We start from the raw sequence: 19,643 nt of genomic DNA on the forward strand, positions 1-19,643 counted from the left end.
CTTCAAGCATATGCATCAAGTGACATTGTAGAACTTGTCAGGAATGCTGAGGACCTGCATTTTGACACACTGTAGAAACCAGACAGAAGTCAAATCCTTATTTAGTATCCCTTGAGTCACTGAAACTAATAAACATGACATATGCAAGCATCTAAGACAATACCCTTAGACTGCAAATAACCTTACAAAACACTTGGCAGAGCAACCTTATCAGAAGCATGATTTTTCAAACCAAAGATAAGTCAGGGGCTTCTTGGCATGGAATCCCATGCTTTACAACAAAGTCATCTGGTAGCTCATCAGCCTTACTACAGGTCTGAAACTCCACAGGAAGGCTGTCATTATACTCTAACCTGCAAGTCTGACATCAATGACCACCAGTAAGTTTGCAGATAATCCCGTAGAATGTACTATTTTGCGCAGCCTCAACACTAGCTAGGCAACTATTTCACAGATTGAAGATCACTAATTTTTGGACACCTGCTTTTGTTTACTCATTTATTAACATTTGCTCTCAGGATATCTTTATCTCAAGATAAAGGTAATTTTCTGTCTTGTACTTTTTGCTTTCAGCTAAGTCTCTTGTAAGTAGTTGTACTTGCTGGAATTAACAGCAAGTTTCTCAGTCAGTGTCTGCTTCTGGGACTGATAACTCTCGATGTTTATAGTTACAGCTAGAGATTGGTGTGCAGAACCAAGGACACTGCTCGGTTCTCGGAGGAACATTTTGCCCTCCAGAAGGAAAAGAGGAGTAAAGAGGCCACACCTGCAGCCCTCCTCTGGGGAGGAACGAATAAGGTAGATGGCCAAAATTGACCAAAACCTACAAAAAGTCCCCATCATTTGGTAAACTTGTTTGGGGCAGAGGAAGACTCTTCCCAGAATACTGTGTTTATGTATAAATTAAGACCAGCCAAACATCAAGTGAGGATCAGTATCACATGAAGCAATCACATTTCTTTCTTGGAAGCTGTTACCGTAATCTGGAAGAGCAAATGTCAGCAGCTATATGAATGGCTAATTTAGATTTTAGGGCAGACTCTCCTCAGTATTTTTACTACCACTGCATTAAAGCTGGCTGTGCCATAGCAGTGACATTTATTTTAGGAATATACCAGTCGTCAAGTTGTGCAGCAGGGAGCAGGACCTGAAACTACACTCTTAATTCTGAAAAGGAACGTATACCAGTTTTGGCATCCAATCTGAAATACAACACATACAGCCCCCCACACATTGTCATTACCTGCTCCTTTTAAGCAACCTTCCAATCCTTTGAGCTTTTAGTGAGACTCCACATAATTAGAGCTCCTGAATTACTATGGGTACTATGTAAATTATGAAAATAATGCAGCTCAAGGGAGTTCGCAGATTTACTTCCTAGTACGTGACTCACATCACAATGTGGGCAATTTACAAAATAGTTTATTTCACAGGAAAAACAGGGATTTTTCATTCCATACTTTCCTCCTTGATTACTTTAAGTCTTCTCAAACACAGCCATTCTTCAGATGAAAGTACAGGCACTGAGAGTGGGACTATGGTAAAGATTAACTACCAATATCAGTACTATTAAGCTGTCCTAAAACGTTCAATCAGAACAGTATCAAAACAGACACACTGTCCTTAAATATTGATACTGAGTGTTCTCAGATTCAAAAGAAAAATGAAAAGCATTCTATCCTGCAGTGGAGTAACTGATTATGCTTTAACACAGGTAGAAAATAGTTGATTTCATACTTCAAAGGAGTTCCATGATTAAGTTATAAAACTGACCCTGGAAAATAAAAGTCCCAGGGCACGCCTGTATCTCTGTGTTTGGGATACACACAGTGGCTGTAGTAGTAACTTAAAATGTATCAGCTGAGTGGTGGGATGCATGCTATCCATATGTAATAATGCAACTTTTATGCACTGGCTGGCAGTGAAGATGACTTCCTCCAAAGCAAAACATGCTGTGTGCTCTGTCCTTTTCACTGGGAGGATAAATGTGGCATATTTAACATCTGTAACTGGATGTCTGACAATAACACCAGCTCTGCTGGTGATGTGGACAGAATGGCATAGTCAGTGTACTGGCTCTATTATAACAGATCTGCTGGAAATAGGTGTTGTAGGAATAAAAATAAGAAAAAAGAAAAAGAAAACCAAAACAAAAAAGCCCAAACAAAACCAATCACCTTTGAAATTGATTGTTGTTTGCTGGCATTTCTATCAGGCCATCCGGCAATTATCTGTATTCTAGCTGCTTGTGAAAGTTACCTTAAATGTCGGTATTTCCAAAAAAGAAATAATGATACAGGCAGGCTTAAGCATAAGGACATCTGTAAGAACTCTGTACTAATTTTGCACCTTGGCCTCTATAAGGTCACCTGATTACACAAGTAACTAGAACCAATGAAGTATTTTATTCTGTACACTTTATTATTTACATAATACAATATAGCATAGATGCTGAGTAGCATGATTATGTGCAATACATAAATATGAACTATCTGTACATGTTTGCATATCTAATCATGTCTAACTCAGGACAAAGTAAAAAGCAAAAACCTGATACTTTTAATAGTGAAGAAAAAACTAAGACTGAACATTGCAATAAAAATCAGAAGTTCAGGAGTAGAGCCTTGTTTACATACATAAGTATTTACAGATGAGAACAGGCATTACCACAAGACTAGTCTAAACTGTACTTGTTTATATAAAAAAACACTAGTTTCATACATCACAAAAACCCCTTCCATTATAACACAGAAGTGATATTACCAGACAAGCATCAGTGAAGTATACTGCCTTTTTCTAGAGTTGTTATTGTACAATGCTGTAGATAATGCAGCCCATGCAATACACCCAAGAACACTACAGTCCTACACCCAAGTACAGTTAAAAATGATAAAGCAGCCCTCCAAGAGTGGTTCCAGCTATAACTTAAGTCTGCAGCAGCCATGTTTGGTATAGTTTTCCATGCAGAATGGTGCAATTGTTACACTAAAAACTAGGAAAAAATCCCCAATATTCTTTTGAACTCGGAACACACAGAATGCAATATATGAATAAGAAACTGCTCTAGTACTTAAGCAGTTTACTTGTCAAATGTGTTGCTTGATAGATCTCCTAGAGCATGTCTAAAAACATTTAACATTTTGTTAAATCTAACTCCAAGTACTGTGCTATGCAACAAGTTTAGCCGTGCAAGGAAAAGCAGACAACTCTGTTGCAGGCCAGTTTATGAAGTAACATGACATCTTCCTTTGGGAACCTATCTGCATAATTCAAGTCACTGCAATTTCCCAAAACAATTTCTTCTCACACACATCTGCTTTCTTTCCATTATTCTCACTACAATTCAAAACCAATTTTCTGAAACAAGGCACCAACACTTACTGTATTGGAATGGTGGAATCCTCTAGATAGCTTGTATTCTGATGGAAAACAATAGACTGTGGAAACTAAAAATAGACTGAGACTTTAAGTCATAGAAGTGGGCTGCCAACCCTTTTGATGTATCCTGCTCACAATTAGGCACATAGCACTAGCCAAAGATTATATACCTCAAACAACATCTCAAAAGGCAGATCTGCTGCAAACATGCAGATAGAGTACATATGTTTGGCACATGTGAACTAGAGAGTCTGTCCTCTGTTTGTGTATTCCTGTGCAGGTTTCAGATCATCCAACTACATTCTGGGGAGGGTATATATTTTTCAAGGGCTGTATCTATTCAATTTTGCTGTAACAAACACCCAAACGTTCTTAAATATCATTAAGATGGACAAGAGTAAAAGAAAAGTAAAACTTTGGAGAATGAAAGAAAATGGCCATGCACCTGCTCTTTTGTGTTTCCCTAGGATATATTATAAACAAAACAAAGTCAGTCAGTCTTTTCATGAGCAGGCTAACTTATATTCTTTGTATTTTTTCAGCAACCACAACTGGATTCTCTTTCCTGATTTTTGCTGCAGCTTCTGCTTTGTAATCATACGGGCAGTTATGCTTGTCAGAGTAACGGTGAAGTCCACAAAATAAGTTTCCACATCGGCAGTCAAATCCTGTACAAAGTAAAAAGCAGCAACATCACTAGGATGCTTCATAATTAAGTTGTAATTTAAGGGCTTAGTCACTACAAAAGTTATGTTTGTCTGCTCAGAGTAGACACAGAGTAAGAACAATTAAGAGATGTACTTTGGATATTTGGATATCAAATAACCAGTCAAGTTTAGTAGTAGGCATTTCCTCAGGTTTAACCAATCAAGAGGCAACTAATCATACATGCACTCAAAATTGAGAAAGCATTCTCATACCTGTAAGACCAACTTTCTTTCTGCACATGAAACATCTGTTCTTCTTTGGTTTGGGCAGTTCAGGTGCTCTCTCTTCACTCTGTGAAGTACTAGGCTGAGAAACTGATGGGCTTGGCTGAGTAACAACTGTTGAAGCAAGCAAAGGAAATCAAAGTTAAATTCCCTGTTCTTGACCTCACTAGCTATTCAGCAGCATCATGTACTTCATAAGGATTAATCCCTTACACTAAAAGTCTGTTGTCCAAAGTACTATATAGACTAGTCTTTGAAACTGTAAATCAGGATATTTTTAGGTACTCTATTTTTCCCTTTTGGCTCTACACAAGACAGTCTGAGTTTTCCCACAATTTCACCACCTAGAAAATATAAGGCACTTACTTGTTACACCTATACAGGTGTATATTGGTGTTAAGGGCTTAGAAAGCACTCCAGAAATTTTATGTACACATTTAATAATAAACAACAAAAATCACACGATCAAGTAAAAATTTAACTGAAAACAATAACACTATTGTCAGGGCTCTACTGAAGAGATGCCTGTAGAGAATTCAACTAATAGGAACATATTTTAGAAACAAATGAAATTCACTAGTGAGTTAGTATCACAATATTGGGTTACTGTGCTTATACAGTTGAAGTCAGACAGCTGAAACCAAGACAACTGCTAGCAAGCCACTGATTCTGACAGATCAAGAACACAGCTACAGGCCCCAAAAGGGCCCTCACATTCCAACACTTTCATCAATTTAAAGAATGAATTGCAGATTTATACTTAATTTGCTCTTTTGTAACCTTTCATGAATATGTTCTTTTGATTTTAAAGGCTAGTGGGTTTTTGGGTTATTTTGGGTTTTTTTGTTTGTTTGTTTTTAATCTTCTTTATACCCAAACCAGAAGAAAAGAAATAGGAGAGGTGTTTGTACATAACTAACGCCTGCTGTCATTAATTTTCCTGGACACTCACAGCTGTATGGTGACATCTATTGTTCTAAAATAATAAAATACACATTCCAGAATAAAGGGCAGTACATAAGATTTACAGACTTATTTGTAATCAACTGTATGCACACAAAAAGGATTTGTTAGTTGAGATTCTTTGGCATCATCAAGTGCTGTATCGTGTGAAAAGTGACATCATTCATGAAGACATGATTCAGTTAACTGGTTTCCTATCCTTATTCTTCATACTTCATTTTTTACAATGCCATTTGCACCACCAGGTTCATAGTTATTCTAAGAAGCAACTCACTATTATCACCAACACCTAAAATGCCTCCTAGTTCACAGTTCAACAAGACATCCCCCAGTCAGGACTTCATAACCTAAACAAGATTTAGAAGTGAGAAGATCTCAGAATTAACAAAGACCCTTCAAGTACACATCACAAAAAAAAAAAAAAAAATAAAAATAGTTGCTAGTATTTTATTTCCCGTTACGTATACACTACAGCAACAGTTCTATTGAAGAACTAAGACCACTCATTACCTTTATTTTTTGTCACCTTTCATAGACCTTATTCTAAAAAAATTTGGGAAATTCAGTGTCAGTATTATTTTGCTGATTCTGAAGGTTAAGAAAACTATTACAGTACTAGCACTACAATCACTATTGCTGTTGCTATTTTTGGAGTAATTTCTGCTGCTGCTTTTAGGTTTTGAGAAAATTTGTCTTTATGATTAATGCTTCCTGCATGAACAGATACACTCCTCTGAACTCAACCTGAAATCCCAAGAAAAGCAATGATCAGTATCAGTTTATATGTGAGCACATGACCAAAATGCAGTAACAGTGTAAACCTATCAGATTCTATGCTCCTTGGCTCTTTGCCATCAGCTATGGCTGTAAGGAAAAAAAACAAAACAAAAAAACTCAAACACCTACTAAAAAGAATGGTCAAACTTTTAGATTTTTTTACATTGGTAATTTGTTTAAAAACTAAATGCTAGTCGTAAGTGATGGCAGATGAAAAAGAACCAGAAATGTTCATATACTTAGTGGTTTGGTGTGTAGTCAGTCAGCGGGAAGCTGCATCACAACCAACTTCAAAATACCAGTCCTAGGAACATGTACTTTGCTTCCAACAGATGCAAAAGGCAACACAGGAAGGGCAAATCAGCAGCTAAGTAACATCACCTCACAACATGCACTAAAAGAAAATGCAAACAAGAGGAGCAACCTTTACCACTTCCTAACATGCCAAGAAGGAAGCAAAAGTGGCAATGGCAACTTATCAGGAATCACCAAGGCAAAGACAGTCTAGTACACCCTGCTACAGAACAAGCAAGAGTACAAATCCATTTAAGGAAAATTATTACCAGCTACTACAGGTATACTTCCTCCCTTCCAGGCAGAAATTTTTAAAACTGGTGGGCCAGGAACTGGAAAGAGATCCTACAGGCACATTTCCTGTAAGGGCTGACAAACAAGATCCTTCCCCCGCAACTAACACACATTCCAGAAAGGAAAAGCAGTACTTCAGACACAATAGTGGGCACTAAGAGGTCCCAAAACAAGATGGGTCATAGTCCCCATAATCCATATTAAAGAGTTCATCTATTGTTCTAAATAATAAACTATAGATGGGTCTGTAGTCCCCAAGACATCTTGTCTTATATGGGACTATAATAAAACAATAAAAGATTCTCCTATTTTTGTTATTCCATCAGAATTAAATCTGATGATGAGTTTTTATCATGTTAAACTTTCACAAACATGCATGCTTCTGTGTAATGACCAGGACTGATGCAAAGCAGCCTACCCTGTACCCCTTAAAGCTCAGAACAAAAGCCCTTTTCCATCAACAAAATACCACACATTGTGGTTATTTTGCCATGACATTAGGAGTCAATATAAATGCATCAGATAGGAAACCGGCAACTCCTTGTCACAAAGGTTTCCTTTAGCACAGAAGTCAAAATCAGTGGGGCAAGTAGAATTCCAGTCATCAGCGTAATTTTATGCCAGAAATCAGTGTTGTTCATCAGGCAAAGTGCTCCAAATGACTGCTCTATAGCTTGAATAACTGAACAAATGCTGAAAACTGGAAAACAATGGTTACTGCTAACTGCAGACTTTCTTTCTCAGTAACGGTGTTCAGATGGAGCTAAGCACTCACCAATATAACAACCTTTGTCACTAACAGAGTTGCCGTTGGCATATATGCCTCTCCATCACCTTACTCATTTTTCTTCTTAACCTTTTCCTCAAGGGGTTTACTTCACTCTTACAAGACCACTTTCAAAAAACCTTAAAAGCAACAGATTTGCAGAACTGGGTAGGCTTTTTTTAGCTGTTATTTTCTCTCAAATTATTATCTGAAGGCACTGAGATGCATTACCATCATACACAGGGAAGACCAATATAATCTTAGTATTGGAGAGGCGGCTGAAAAAAACCCACACATCTTCACAAAGGGCATATGGAAGGAGCAGGAGGGCCTCTGATGAGGCAATTTAGCCACATGCCACAGCATGACAGCTGCTCAACCTACATGCAGAAAGGCCCTATAAACAAGAGAATAAAGAATTTCTCAAGACCCAAAAGTACTAAGCCACAGTGACTATGTGGGACTGACACTCAAAATTCAAAACACTCTAAGCCCATGATTTTTCCTTATGTAAACCTATACAGCTGCTGTAAAAGAGTACCTACTGTAGGCATTCTCCCACCAAGACTTCCCGTTGGAAAGTTTGTTTGAAATGTTTGAAAAAAACCCATGAAAATAAAGCGATATTACTTTTTAACCCTTACCATAGAAAAAATGACTAGAAAGCCCTACTGCAGTTAGCACAAAGATGTATTTATAAGGTTCATAAGGTTTTATAAGGTTGAACAAAAGTTAACCAAAATACAGTACCAGCAACTTAAGCTGTAAGACTTTCACAGTACTACTAAGCGGTAAGCATACCACTCAAGAACACTCTTAAAAGCACAAAAAGATGTAATCTAAGGACTCTGACTTGATCAAGCTACCACTCAGCCCCCACCATGGAACAGAAAAAAAACCCAAAACTAACAGTAAAATGTCAAAAGGCATGAGAAGTGCACATTTGAGTGCACTTCTGCAGTACCACAGCAAAAAAATGATGCAAGAGATTGTTTGATCCTTCTATTACATATTAACACAACAGACTTGTGTACAAACTTTTAGTATGAAAAGATAGAAAGTAGTTACTATACTTTATCAAGCTTCATGAGCATAAATTCATTATTCCTCAGGAACTAAACCCAAATGCCTATGATAAAAGGCTGCAGAGTAAACTTCCATGACTTATAATTCCATGCCAAGAAAAGGGAACAGCAATGTTCTGCAGCATGCAACTCATATCCCACATGCACAACAACAGGTGTATTAAGTATCTTCACTGTCAGATCAATACATTGTAAAGACACCCTCAGCTTCAGTATGACACAGAAATATGGCCTAATTTGGTTGCCATGAAGACTTGATGTTTGCAGTATTGCAAACATACAATACTGCTATTAAAATAAAATAGTCAGAGCAGCTGACGGCCAACTAGGAGAGGACCAACAGCTGCATCCCCAGTCTCATTTTCCAAGTCAGAGAGCTTCATGGCTTCAAAGAGACTACTACTTCAATTTCTGAACTGTTTCAATCAGGGGCACCTAGTGAAGTTACATCAGACGTGGGAAGCCTTACAATGAGCTATTTGTTTTTCCACACAAGACAGTTGTTATATTAGACAAGTTTACCAAGAGCCACAGAAGATTTGTTTAAAGATAGCAACATGGTTAAAATACTAAAGCCATGTGTGAAAAACTAGAATTAAGAAGGCACTCATTACAAAAAGATCTGAGGAAGATCACGTAGTGACCACCTTGAACCTACAGTATTTCGTGAACTAGCTGGCATCTTACAGTATTACCTGCAAAATACAGAACAAAGAATCACAGAATGATTTGTGTTGGAAGGGATGTTAAAGATTATATAGTTCCAACTCCTCTACCATGGGCAGGACACCTCCTAATGGACCAGGCTGCTCAAAGTCTATTCCAACCTGGCCTCGAACACTTTCACAGATGAGTCATCTACAAGTTCCCTGGGCAACTTGCTGCCACTGTCTCACCACCCTCACAGTCAACAGTTTCTCCCTAATGTCTAACCTAAATCCAGTTCAAAGCCACTACCTATTGTCCTGTCACTACAAACTTTTCTAAATGTCCCTCCCCAGCCTTCCTGCAGGCCCCCTTCAGGCACTGCAAGGTCACTCTATGATCTCCCCAGAGCCTTCTCTTCTCCAGTCTTAACACCACTGACTCTTTCTTACCAGCCTGTCCTCATAGGAGAGGTACTCCAGCCTTCTGGTCACCTTTGTGACCCCCCTCTGGACTTGCTCCAACAGCTCTATGACCTTCCTGTGTTGGGAGCTTCAGACCTGGACACGGCACTACAGGTGGGGGTTATTGTGAAAGCAGAGTGGAGAGGGAGTATCACCTCCCTCAGCCTGCTGGCCAGGCTTATTTTGATGTAGTCCAGGATACAGTTGGCCATCTGGGCTGTGAGCTCATGTTGCCAGGTCATGTTTTGCTTCGTACAAAACAACACTCCCAAATCCTTCTTCAAGGTTATTCTCAATCAGTTCTCTGCCCAGCTTGTATTTGTGTTTGAGGTTTTCCTGACACAGGTGCAAGACCTTGCACTTGGCCTTGTTGAACTTCACAGATAAAACCTACTGATGCTATGTACAATGTAAGTGCATGTCTCACCCTGACCACAGGACAGCTTGGCTTGGTAGAAAGCTAAGAGACAGATGAGCCAACCACCACTGCCTTATATATTCTGAAAACATCAGAATTAATTCAGTGACAGAAATGGTAAGTTAACAGTATCTGGATATTTTTTAAAATGTGTATTACATAAGAATGGAGTTGAAATTTTGTTTGGTTTTGGTGGCTTTTTGGGGGGGTTTTTTTTGGTTTTTTGTTTGTTTTTTCCTTTCTAAGTGCTACTCTGCAGCTGTGGCTTTACAAAATGATTGCTAATCACACTACTCCCTGAAACTGATGGTACTGGGTTTAAAGAAAACAAACAAAACCAAACCCTAAGACTCTAATATACACACGCTAATACTAATTACACCTGTAAACTTTGACAGACCTGAAGGGAGGCTCATTATTCAGCAAGGCAGTGATCCACAAACACAAAAGAAAATGCTAAAAATATACTATGACTTGAAATAATATGATGGGTTTAAAAATAGTTGTTTTCAAAACAGTTTATTTTTAGTGGTTACTATGTAACTCTATTCTCTTTCTTGTAGAGATCTTTTATTTCCATTTGAATACCTGCTAAAAAAAACCTCCACTGCTTCTCAAGGAAGGGCTCCACTATGCCTCACCAACTTGGTAGATCTGCTCCGATAAGAAAAGAGTTTGCTAGTTTTGCATTTAGTTCATCATGTTTAGTTTTGCATTTAGTGTCTCATCATGGTAAAAAAGCAGCTATGAATCACATTTCTAGAATGCACTGGGTATAGTCTAACTTTGGTCAAGACTATTAGAATTTAATTCTTAACAGGAAGTGTAAAAGCTCATAAAAATCCTATTAGCCTGTAAACAGTGGCCGCATATATAAGTTTGGCTTTAGACTTCTCTGACTTACGAGCAGTTCAAACACACAGAACTGCAGTGGACATGTGCCACTGTTCAATTATACAACTGTAATGAAAAAGCAAGTTGAACTTAGAAACCACAAAGTACAAGAAATTTTAACACATTAGACATATGAATTACAACCAGCTAAGTGAGTTACATCTACGATGACTTTCTTCATTCACATGTTAAGATACAGTTAACTGTCTTAGCACTGGATAGGTTCTGAATTGAAATTCAAGTTGCTACCTCTATCTGTACAAAGAAAAAAGAAACAAACAAACAAAAAATAACCAACAGAAACAATAAAAAATATTACACTTGTTCAGTTCAAGTTTCATTGTTCTCAGCTCCACCACTTTCTCAAGTTAGTTGCTTCAACTCTAACAGCACAAGTATATTTTTATGCTACAGACTATTCAAAAAAATCACTTGACTGCATGTAATTCAATTCTATTTAAAACTTTGACTTGTAAGGGAAATATCCAAAAATTACATTTGCTAATGAAAACCTGGCAGAAGAGAACATGACTTCATACTATTGGAAGACATTAAAAGAAAAGCAAGCTACTCTACTTGAAGGCTGTGTTGTTTAGTCATTACCTGCTACTGTCTGATAAACAGTTATGAAATACAGTTGTTAGGATCAGACTGACAACAGGCTATATGTTAACAATAACTGAAATTGTCCTTTATACCTGACAAAGTGACAAATTCCTACTGGCAGTCCTAGTAGGAGTTAAGTAACCTATTAGTTCACTGCTACCATTTTTTAATATGTTCCTCTTTCCCACTTGCCATACTATCAGGTAGGAATTCACAACAAGGTAAGAAAGCTGCCTCTTCCTGACTCCCTCCCAGAAATAGTTTACACTTTTAAATTGAACTACTGGGTTGAAGCCTTTCAGTAAAAGATTAAAACTTGTAAACTGACAATTCACACCAAGCTAAGTCTGCAAGTATCCCACATAAGCAAAACAATGCTTTAGTTGTATCTACAGATTACTCGGTTAGTTCAAGGATACTAAACAGCTTTTGTTGGTATTATTTAAATCATATATTGCCTTTCTCAATAGCTTCACTGCTCTGTGGAATTTATTAACAATTCCATTCTACAAATACTACAAGCCACTTGAGTGCCATGAGTTAGCAGGAATTGTAATGCTAAATAATACACAAAAATCTCAAGATCTTGACTTTAAAACTAAACACCATGCCTAAATGAAATTTCGGAGTGCCCTACTTTTGAAAAGGAAGGTTTAGGAACCAAAACCACCCTCACAAGTGTCAAACATTTTTTTTTTACTAACATTGGACATGCATCTGAAAACTCTATTGGGACAGTAGTCCTTTTTCATAACTCAGATGGAGAGTGTACTAAAAAAAGCACCCTTAAAAATAATCCTGAAAGCTCAAGACCACCACCAGGAGATGTCTACTGAGACAGTAAACATGCCTTCAGATTCCATTAAGTTGCAGTTGTACCTAGTGCTACTTTGCAAACATACCTGGTTCAGCCTCTGTTATCGGTGTTACTTTTTCCTCTCTTGAAATACTCATTTCTGTCATTTGCTGCGTTACAGGCAAAGCGGCAACAGGCACATTTCTGTTCAAGTACAGTGGAATACGTGATTTATATTAGTTTTGCATTCATAACAAGAACTTAAGCTGTCCATACCCTTTATTAAACTACCTGTTAAATTACTACTGATATAGTAGTAATTTAACTCTGACCTTTGCTTCTACTATCTTCAAAACATTTTTACTCTACTTTAGTTTCTCTAACAGGCCCACCTGTAGCAAATATTTCTCCAGATAAATCAAAACCATATTTTCAAATGTAGCAGTCCAACACCAAATATTTTAATCAGTTCTCATTTACACAGATTTATGAAGCACTATTGAATATTCCATCAGTTTTTCCTCTGCAGAAACTCATGGCAATAGGCCAGGAGTGCTGCAGACCTTCAGTTTGCTGCACACTCACAGCTCATTGAAACCTCAAAACAACTTCATCTTACCTTGATTTTTCAGATGTGCTGCCAGCAGCACCTTCACAGTTGTTCAAGCTAGTGTCTGGTCTCTGTACAGATGTATTGTCTGAGGTAGGGCTGTTTGAACCACTGGCTGTTCCTATGAAACAAGAAACCTAACACGTCAGTTATGAACAAATTGGACAATATACGTCAGTCAAATAGTTTCATTTACAGCTATGAACTATATGCATATTATCTTCACTGCTACTGTGTATTACTTCTGAAAGACAGCCCATACTGTTAACAACTCAAATACAGAGATTGTATAAGAATACGTTAACAGGAGGGTATGTGGGAAAGTAAGTTATGGCTGAATGCCAAGCAGACCAGAACAAAACATGCAGCAATGTATTGTTATCTTTAACATGATTTAAAGTAGTATTCTCTTTGACATTAACTGTTTCACTACATGCCCTTCAGAAGTTCTCCTAAAAACATTCTGTGATTCCTCATTATTCTAAGGTTTTCTTTGAAAAGTAAAAAAATAACACAACAGCCCCACAGCACACCCTTACCAATCGGGCTTATTCTACCACTATTCTGCTGACGCTGAAGATGCTCTTTGTAGCAAACAGAACACATCCCATTCGTCCTAGGGTTTCCATAAAATCCACATCCTGTACTACACAGCATGGGTCCTGGGGTCTGATTAGTCTCTTGAGTCATCTCAATGCTGTAAATAAAACCAAGAACTGCATTAGGAGTTGGCATGTTACCAAAATCAATTACAGGGTTATAGAATTAAAGAATGTCAGCTCACCCTGCCCTCCAAAAGTGATATCAGCATTCTTAAAGAGGATTACATGGATGTTAATATACCATTCAATACTGCAATTGTATTGCTAAGTAACATCGTTATGAACCTTTAGGAGAGGAGAAAGTGTCATCATACTATTACTGAGAAATACAGTACTTGTTGGGCACTAAGCTACACGCACAGGTTATGACCAATTTGACAGTCCATTTGACAGATGAAAAAGCCATGTATTAGCAGCCTCTGAGCACTAATGGTGATATGCAAAGCAAGAACAAGCTCACACGTAACAAACTGTCCTGGCACACAGCATAGTTTTCTTTCCCAACTCAACAAAAGATGCCCACTTTTTCAGTAACATTGACTTTGCATTATTTTGATAATTCCACTAGTAGTACTTTCTACTTTCACAATACGCTTGTTGCACAGACCAACAAAACCCCCTGAAGTATTGGCAGCATAAAATCTGCGTCACTACCTTTAGAAGGAGTTTCCAAAACAAGGGCTTGAACACTGCTTAAATTGTGTATGAAACCCGACACTGAGTACTAACTGGCAACAACACGCATACACCCTGTGAAGTTAGTTTAGACCAGGTCTTATTCTTCCACGAGAAATAAAATCAACAACTTTCAACTGCTGAATATGTTCGGTTACATAGAGCATTAAAAAGCAGAGCCCAGAAGAGCCCAAGGCAAGTCTTCTGCCTTTATAAACGAATAAAGTGATGGTAAGACTCTGAGCTTTCCCAAAGGCTAGCTCCCTGTGAGAAACAGCAGAAATCTGGAAGAAAAATACTTCGCTGTTGGTTAAGATCTGTCGAGCAAGGTTAGCAGAAAAACTGAATGGAAACCAAATCCTTGATTCCAATGGGCAGTAAAACTAGAACACAAGCAATGTGCTGCCAGTTGAGGGCACAAAAGAATACTGCACTCTTCCTCCCAAAAATTATGTTTAGTGAAAGCACTGTATCTGGCACCGGGAGATACTTCAGTGTAATCTCTAGACTTATGTCTTCCTATTCAGGTACAGTCACAGTAAGAAATATTTAACTGCTGGTGCTTGTGACCAGTATGCTGAGAGCAAGCTCATTACAGTGTATAGACAAATAAACATCTTTTATTTAAGAAATCCCACACTGCAAGTAGTACTTGCAGTAAGAACACAAGTAAAAAAAATAGGAACTTGTGTTCCACTAGTATAAAACTGCAACTGACGGCTGCCTTTTATCTAATAAAACTAAATTTCTGGGATCAAACTAAATAAAGGAGAAAGTAAACAAGCAAAATTCATCTGCTTGCCGGCTGGTGGTCATGGAACTTCACTGTCCAATTATAAAGAGTTGTTTACACCTTTAGAATACCCTCCAGGTATAAATAGTTTCTTTTCACAACTACAAAACAGCTTCATACTTAATCTGGTAGTTTTACAGCCATACACACCAGACAAGGGAGTGAGAACAAACCATGACCCAGTTAGAGAAATTTAAATAAACTTGTCATCTCAACTGCAAGCCTATGTCTATATAACAGAAACAGAGACTGTACTTCTGCCCTCTTATTAGGCAAGTAATCTCCAAGTGCTCTCAAACACCCCACCACCATACACCCTGGTTTCCTGGGTCTGCTTCCAAATGAACATGCTGCGAACACGTTTCACTTCTTACTAAATCTAGCTGTAGGTGCTAGTGCTGGTGCTAATTAACCTAGAACAAACCGGTATTTCGCAGCGCCTCTGTCAGCACGTTCTTCCCCAGCTTGAATTGCGCGCCCCGAACCTGAAGCTAAAGTTATCGTTATTCAAAGCTAAGAAACTCCTGGTTCTCCAGCCCTTGGAAGCTGCTCGGCGTGCCACCTCCTCTTTAAGAGCTCCTAACGCCAGCAGGAACCCTGCTGCCATGCACTTGCCCCGGCTGGCCCCGTTACCGCACCTCCGTTCCGGCGGGCTGCCGAACCCTTTCCCCCGGCCTGGGACTCGCTCCCCCGCCGGTGCAGACCTCGCCGCCGTCCGGGCCCAGGCGTCACGTGGCCCAGGGCCTGCGCTTCCGTCTGTCAGCCGGCAGACACGGGCCGGGCCCGGGCGCTCCGCCGCCGCCCGCAGGTATTTATACCCATCTCCCGCGGGCTGACGGCCCCGCCCCGGCGGGGGGAGGAGGCGGCGGCGAAATCCGATTAGCCTTTCCTTCCAGGGGGCAGGGGGGGAGTGAGTATGTTGGAATTTCAACCAAGGAAATGCAGCATCACCAGCCCCTCGTCTCCCACAGCCATTTTCGCCTCCAGCTGGCACGGAGGACGAGCTGGGTTAGATCGGGGGTCCCAGCGGGCGGCTACCGTAAAAAAGATTTTCTTCTATCGCCCACAGGAGCGGGTCTCAACCTCGGGGATGTTCCCGCTTAGCCCTGGCACCTCCTAGCACAAAGAAGAGCCGTTCCACTCAACGTGTTACCTCTTAACTCCAATACACGCCGCTCACTCCCGCCGTTCCCAGCGAAACTCGGAGCGGAGCGTAAATCCCGACAGCGGCCTCACTCCTAGGCTGCCCCTCATGTTCCCTGCCCCAGAGGGGAAGACCGGCCCTCCCCGGCAGCGATGGGCACAGCCGGCTCCCGCTCGCTGTCCCCGCCGGGAGAATGCACATTCCGGAGTAACGACCGAAATAAAGACCACAACGTGCACCGAAAGCAATTAAAAAACAACCGAGGCACGGCGTCAGCTATGTGCTTGCCCACCTAAATACTTCCCTACCTCGAAATCCTCCTCTCGGGAAAGGTCCACTACTAACCAAGAAAAACACGTACCCGCCAACAAAAGAGGGGTTCACCTAGGTCCCTGCACGGCCGCGCTCGGTATAGAGTTGATACAGAAAAGGCGGCTCGACACAGGGCGCATTCCGAGGGGGGTGAAGCCCGGTTGGGCAAGGCAGACAAAAGGGGAGCCGCTGCCAAGCGCCCGCAGAGCGGTACCTCTTAATTGCCCCCGCGGCCTCCCCCCGTCTCCTCCGCGAAGGATAGCAGAACACAAAAGGCCGGAGGCTGGCGGATTGAGGAGCAGAGACGGCGGGAGGGGGGGACCAGACGAGGCGGCGGGGCCGGGCCGGTCCTCACAAACCCCTGAGTCACGCTCAGGCCGGGCGCCTCCAGGCCCCGCGTCCCTGCCTGCCCTCACGACCCCGCCGCCAGCGCCTACGGAAACCTTATTGTCTAACCCACAGCGCTGCCCTGAATCGGCCCGGGCCGCCGCCTCCCCCCGCGCCACAGGACGGGCAGGAGGCCACCGGGAGAGATAGAGAACGGCGAGGCCGCCCGTGGAAAACCCCGGGAGCTGCCCGCCGCACTAACGGTCCTGTCAAGCCCGGCCTAGTCCGTCGCCCCTCACTTACCTCTCCTCGGGGGGGGGCAGAAACCCCGCCGCGAGTGTGTGAGGAAGTGCGGAGGGTGGCTCCGGGGGGCTGCAGGGAGCGCGGAGGTCGGGGGAGTGCGGGGCGCGGGGCTGGCGGCACTGCCACGGCCGCTTCCTTCCTTTGTTCCCGCAGCGGCGGCGTCCGTGCCGGCGGCTCGAGGCGAGACGCGCCGTGCGAGGGGGGCGGGCGCCGGGAAGGGGCAGGAGGGAGGAAGGCGGGGAAGAAGAAGAAGAAGAGGAGGAGGTGGTGGAGGAAGAGGAGGTGGAGGAGGGAGCCGGACCCTCCCGCCGGCTCTGGCTCCGCCCCCGCTTCCTCCCAGGGACCGCCGGACTCCGGCACATGCGCGCTGCGACCCAGGGGCGGTGAGGAGATGAGGGGGGCGGGCGGGCGGGCGGGCGGGTAGGAGCGCTCCGCCTTCCCGCACTGTCGCCTCCGCCCGAGGGGGCGGTGCAGAGTGACGTCACAGAGCGACGTGAGACAGGGAGGGAGGGAGGGAGTGAGGGAGGGAAGGAAGGAAGGAAGGCAGGAAGGAAGGGGCCGTGTGCAGAGCCGTAGCCCCGCCCGGGGGCGCGGCCCAGGGTGTGTGAGGCGGGGTCCAGGCCGCGGCTCGGCGGGGGTAGGGGGTGCGGTTCCGAATGGGTTCCACGTGGGTTGGATGTCCAGGATGGGGGCCGGTGGCCTGTTTTAGGGGCACGGATCCGCGCCGGACGTGGTTGCGGGGTGTTAGTGTGCTGGGTGATGGTTTCTTTCTGTCAGACGGCAGTGCAGAGAAGTTAGTCCATCTTATTGTCAGCTGTGCTGCTTCAAAATTACGGATTTTTAGTGTTTTTAAACTGAACTCTGCTAAGAGCGAAATAATCCTTGGTGTGCGAAGGTGTCAGCTTGAAACCCATCCACTTCAGGCTAACTGATGAGCTGTGACCCACACCCAGCAGGCCCGTTCCCCCTCATGCCCTGGGCTGCCTGGGTGTTCGCTGCCCTTCCCACAGCCCAGAAACTTCCCAGAGAGGAGCTCTTGGGCAGGCAGTCGCATTCAGAACCCTGAGTACAAGCTGTAGCTGTCAACGCGTGGAAGCACAGGGAGGGCTTGAAGACCAGACTGATTTGCATTCAGGTTTGCAAATTTGTCTGCCGTTGAACTTGGATGTTAAGTATTTGTGCATGACCAAACTGTTTGGAAGATGGTGTAGGTACAATAATAAACAGACTTCATGTCCATCGGATGTGCATGAAACTATTGTATTGAGAGGATGTGGCACTGACTGCGATGGTCAAGAAAGAAGGAAAGGTTGTGTCACTGTGGAGAGAGGGAACTAGGAGGTCATGCAAGCCTGAGTAGCATGGGAAGAGAAAGAAATCTGAGAAAAGAGAATAAAGCTTGTTATTTTAGACTTCCTACTCACTCTTGAAAACAACACAGGGTACCAGATGGTCTCAGTGTTAGTAGGTATGGGGTCACTTGTATTGTCACTGTAAACTGAGGGCAAGTTTGTTTGTTGTTTTTTTTTTTAGGTGTTGTTCTTGGGAAGTGGAAAATACATGTAGTTATACAAGCAGACATTGAGCTGCTGGAGTGAGTTCAGAGGACAGCTAAGCTGGTGAAGGGTCTGGAAAACATATCCTATCAGGAGAGGCTGAGGGAATTGGGAATGTTTAGTTTGAAGGTGGGGAATCTGAGAGGAGACCTTATTGCTCTCTACAGTGTCCTGGTTTGGGCCAGGATATAATTAATTTTCTGTCTTGTAACTTTGCTTTCACCTTTTAAGTCTTCTAAGTAGCTGTACTTGGTGAAATTAACGCCAAGTTTCTCAGTCAGTGTCTGCTTCTAGGGCTGATAACACCCAATGTTTATAATTTTGGCTTGGGAATTACCAAAATTGACTAAATGGAGTATTCCATTACATATGTGTCATACTCAGTATAAATTTGAGGGATCAAAAGGGTCAAGCCCTTTCCCTTTGGTCCTCCTTCATATCATACTGCTTCTTTTGCATCCTGGGAAGATTCTGCCGTTTGTCTGCCTGTGGTCCTGATCTGAGCTAAGCTGAATCCATGTGTACTCTACCTCCAGCTCCTGACTGCTGCTGACTCCAGGAGTCCAGCCTGGACTTTTCCAGAGCTGCCCTGCAGCCTCGGTGGTGATGTGAGCATCACTTGAGGAAAGGGGGGAGAAACACGATACAATTTTTCTGTATATTTGTATATATTTAAATATTTTTTTCTTTTTTATCGTTACTGTTTCATTAAAGCTGTAGTTTAATTTCCAACCCATAAGTCTCTCTCCCTTATTCTGTCTCCTTTCTTTACCAGGGAGGAGTAGGGGATTAATAGAGACCATCTGTCATTGGGTTTATTGCCAGGCCAGTGACATCCAACTACCTAAAATTTCTTCTCTCAAGTAAATAATGATAGGAGCAGAGGAAATGCTCTGAAGTTGTACAAGGGAGGTTGAGGCTAGATATTAAACAGAATTTCTTTACTGAGAGAGCAGTCAGGCACTGGAATGTGCTGTACAGGGAGGTAGTGAAGTCACAATCTCTGGAA

The 19,643-nt window shown here is 42.1% G+C and overlaps 1 protein-coding gene across 2 annotated transcripts; it reads right to left on the minus strand.

Moving 5' to 3' along the window:
* Positions 1 to 2,400: 2,400 nt before the first annotated feature.
* Positions 2,401 to 17,397, minus strand: ZFAND5 (zinc finger AN1-type containing 5). 2 transcript variants are annotated; one of them, XM_030467134.1, is made up of 6 exons: positions 17,079 to 17,397; positions 13,462 to 13,619; positions 12,932 to 13,043; positions 12,419 to 12,516; positions 4,299 to 4,424; positions 2,401 to 4,046 (listed from the first exon to the last, which is right to left on the minus strand). In XM_030467134.1, the coding sequence occupies exons 2-6, from the start codon at positions 13,610 to 13,612 to the stop codon at positions 3,898 to 3,900; spliced, it is 636 nt and encodes a 211-aa protein (XP_030322994.1). In that variant the 5' UTR covers positions 13,613 to 13,619; positions 17,079 to 17,397; the 3' UTR covers positions 2,401 to 3,897. The 2 variants fall into 2 exon arrangements, with proteins under 2 accessions (XP_030322994.1, XP_030322995.1); XM_030467135.1 differs by lacking the exon at positions 17,079 to 17,397 and adding an exon at positions 15,631 to 15,793.
* Positions 17,398 to 19,643: the final 2,246 nt, after the last annotated feature.

This window comes from Calypte anna, chromosome Z (genome assembly GCF_003957555.1).
Source record: "Calypte anna isolate BGI_N300 chromosome Z, bCalAnn1_v1.p, whole genome shotgun sequence".
Taxonomy (NCBI): Eukaryota; Metazoa; Chordata; class Aves; order Apodiformes; family Trochilidae; genus Calypte; species Calypte anna.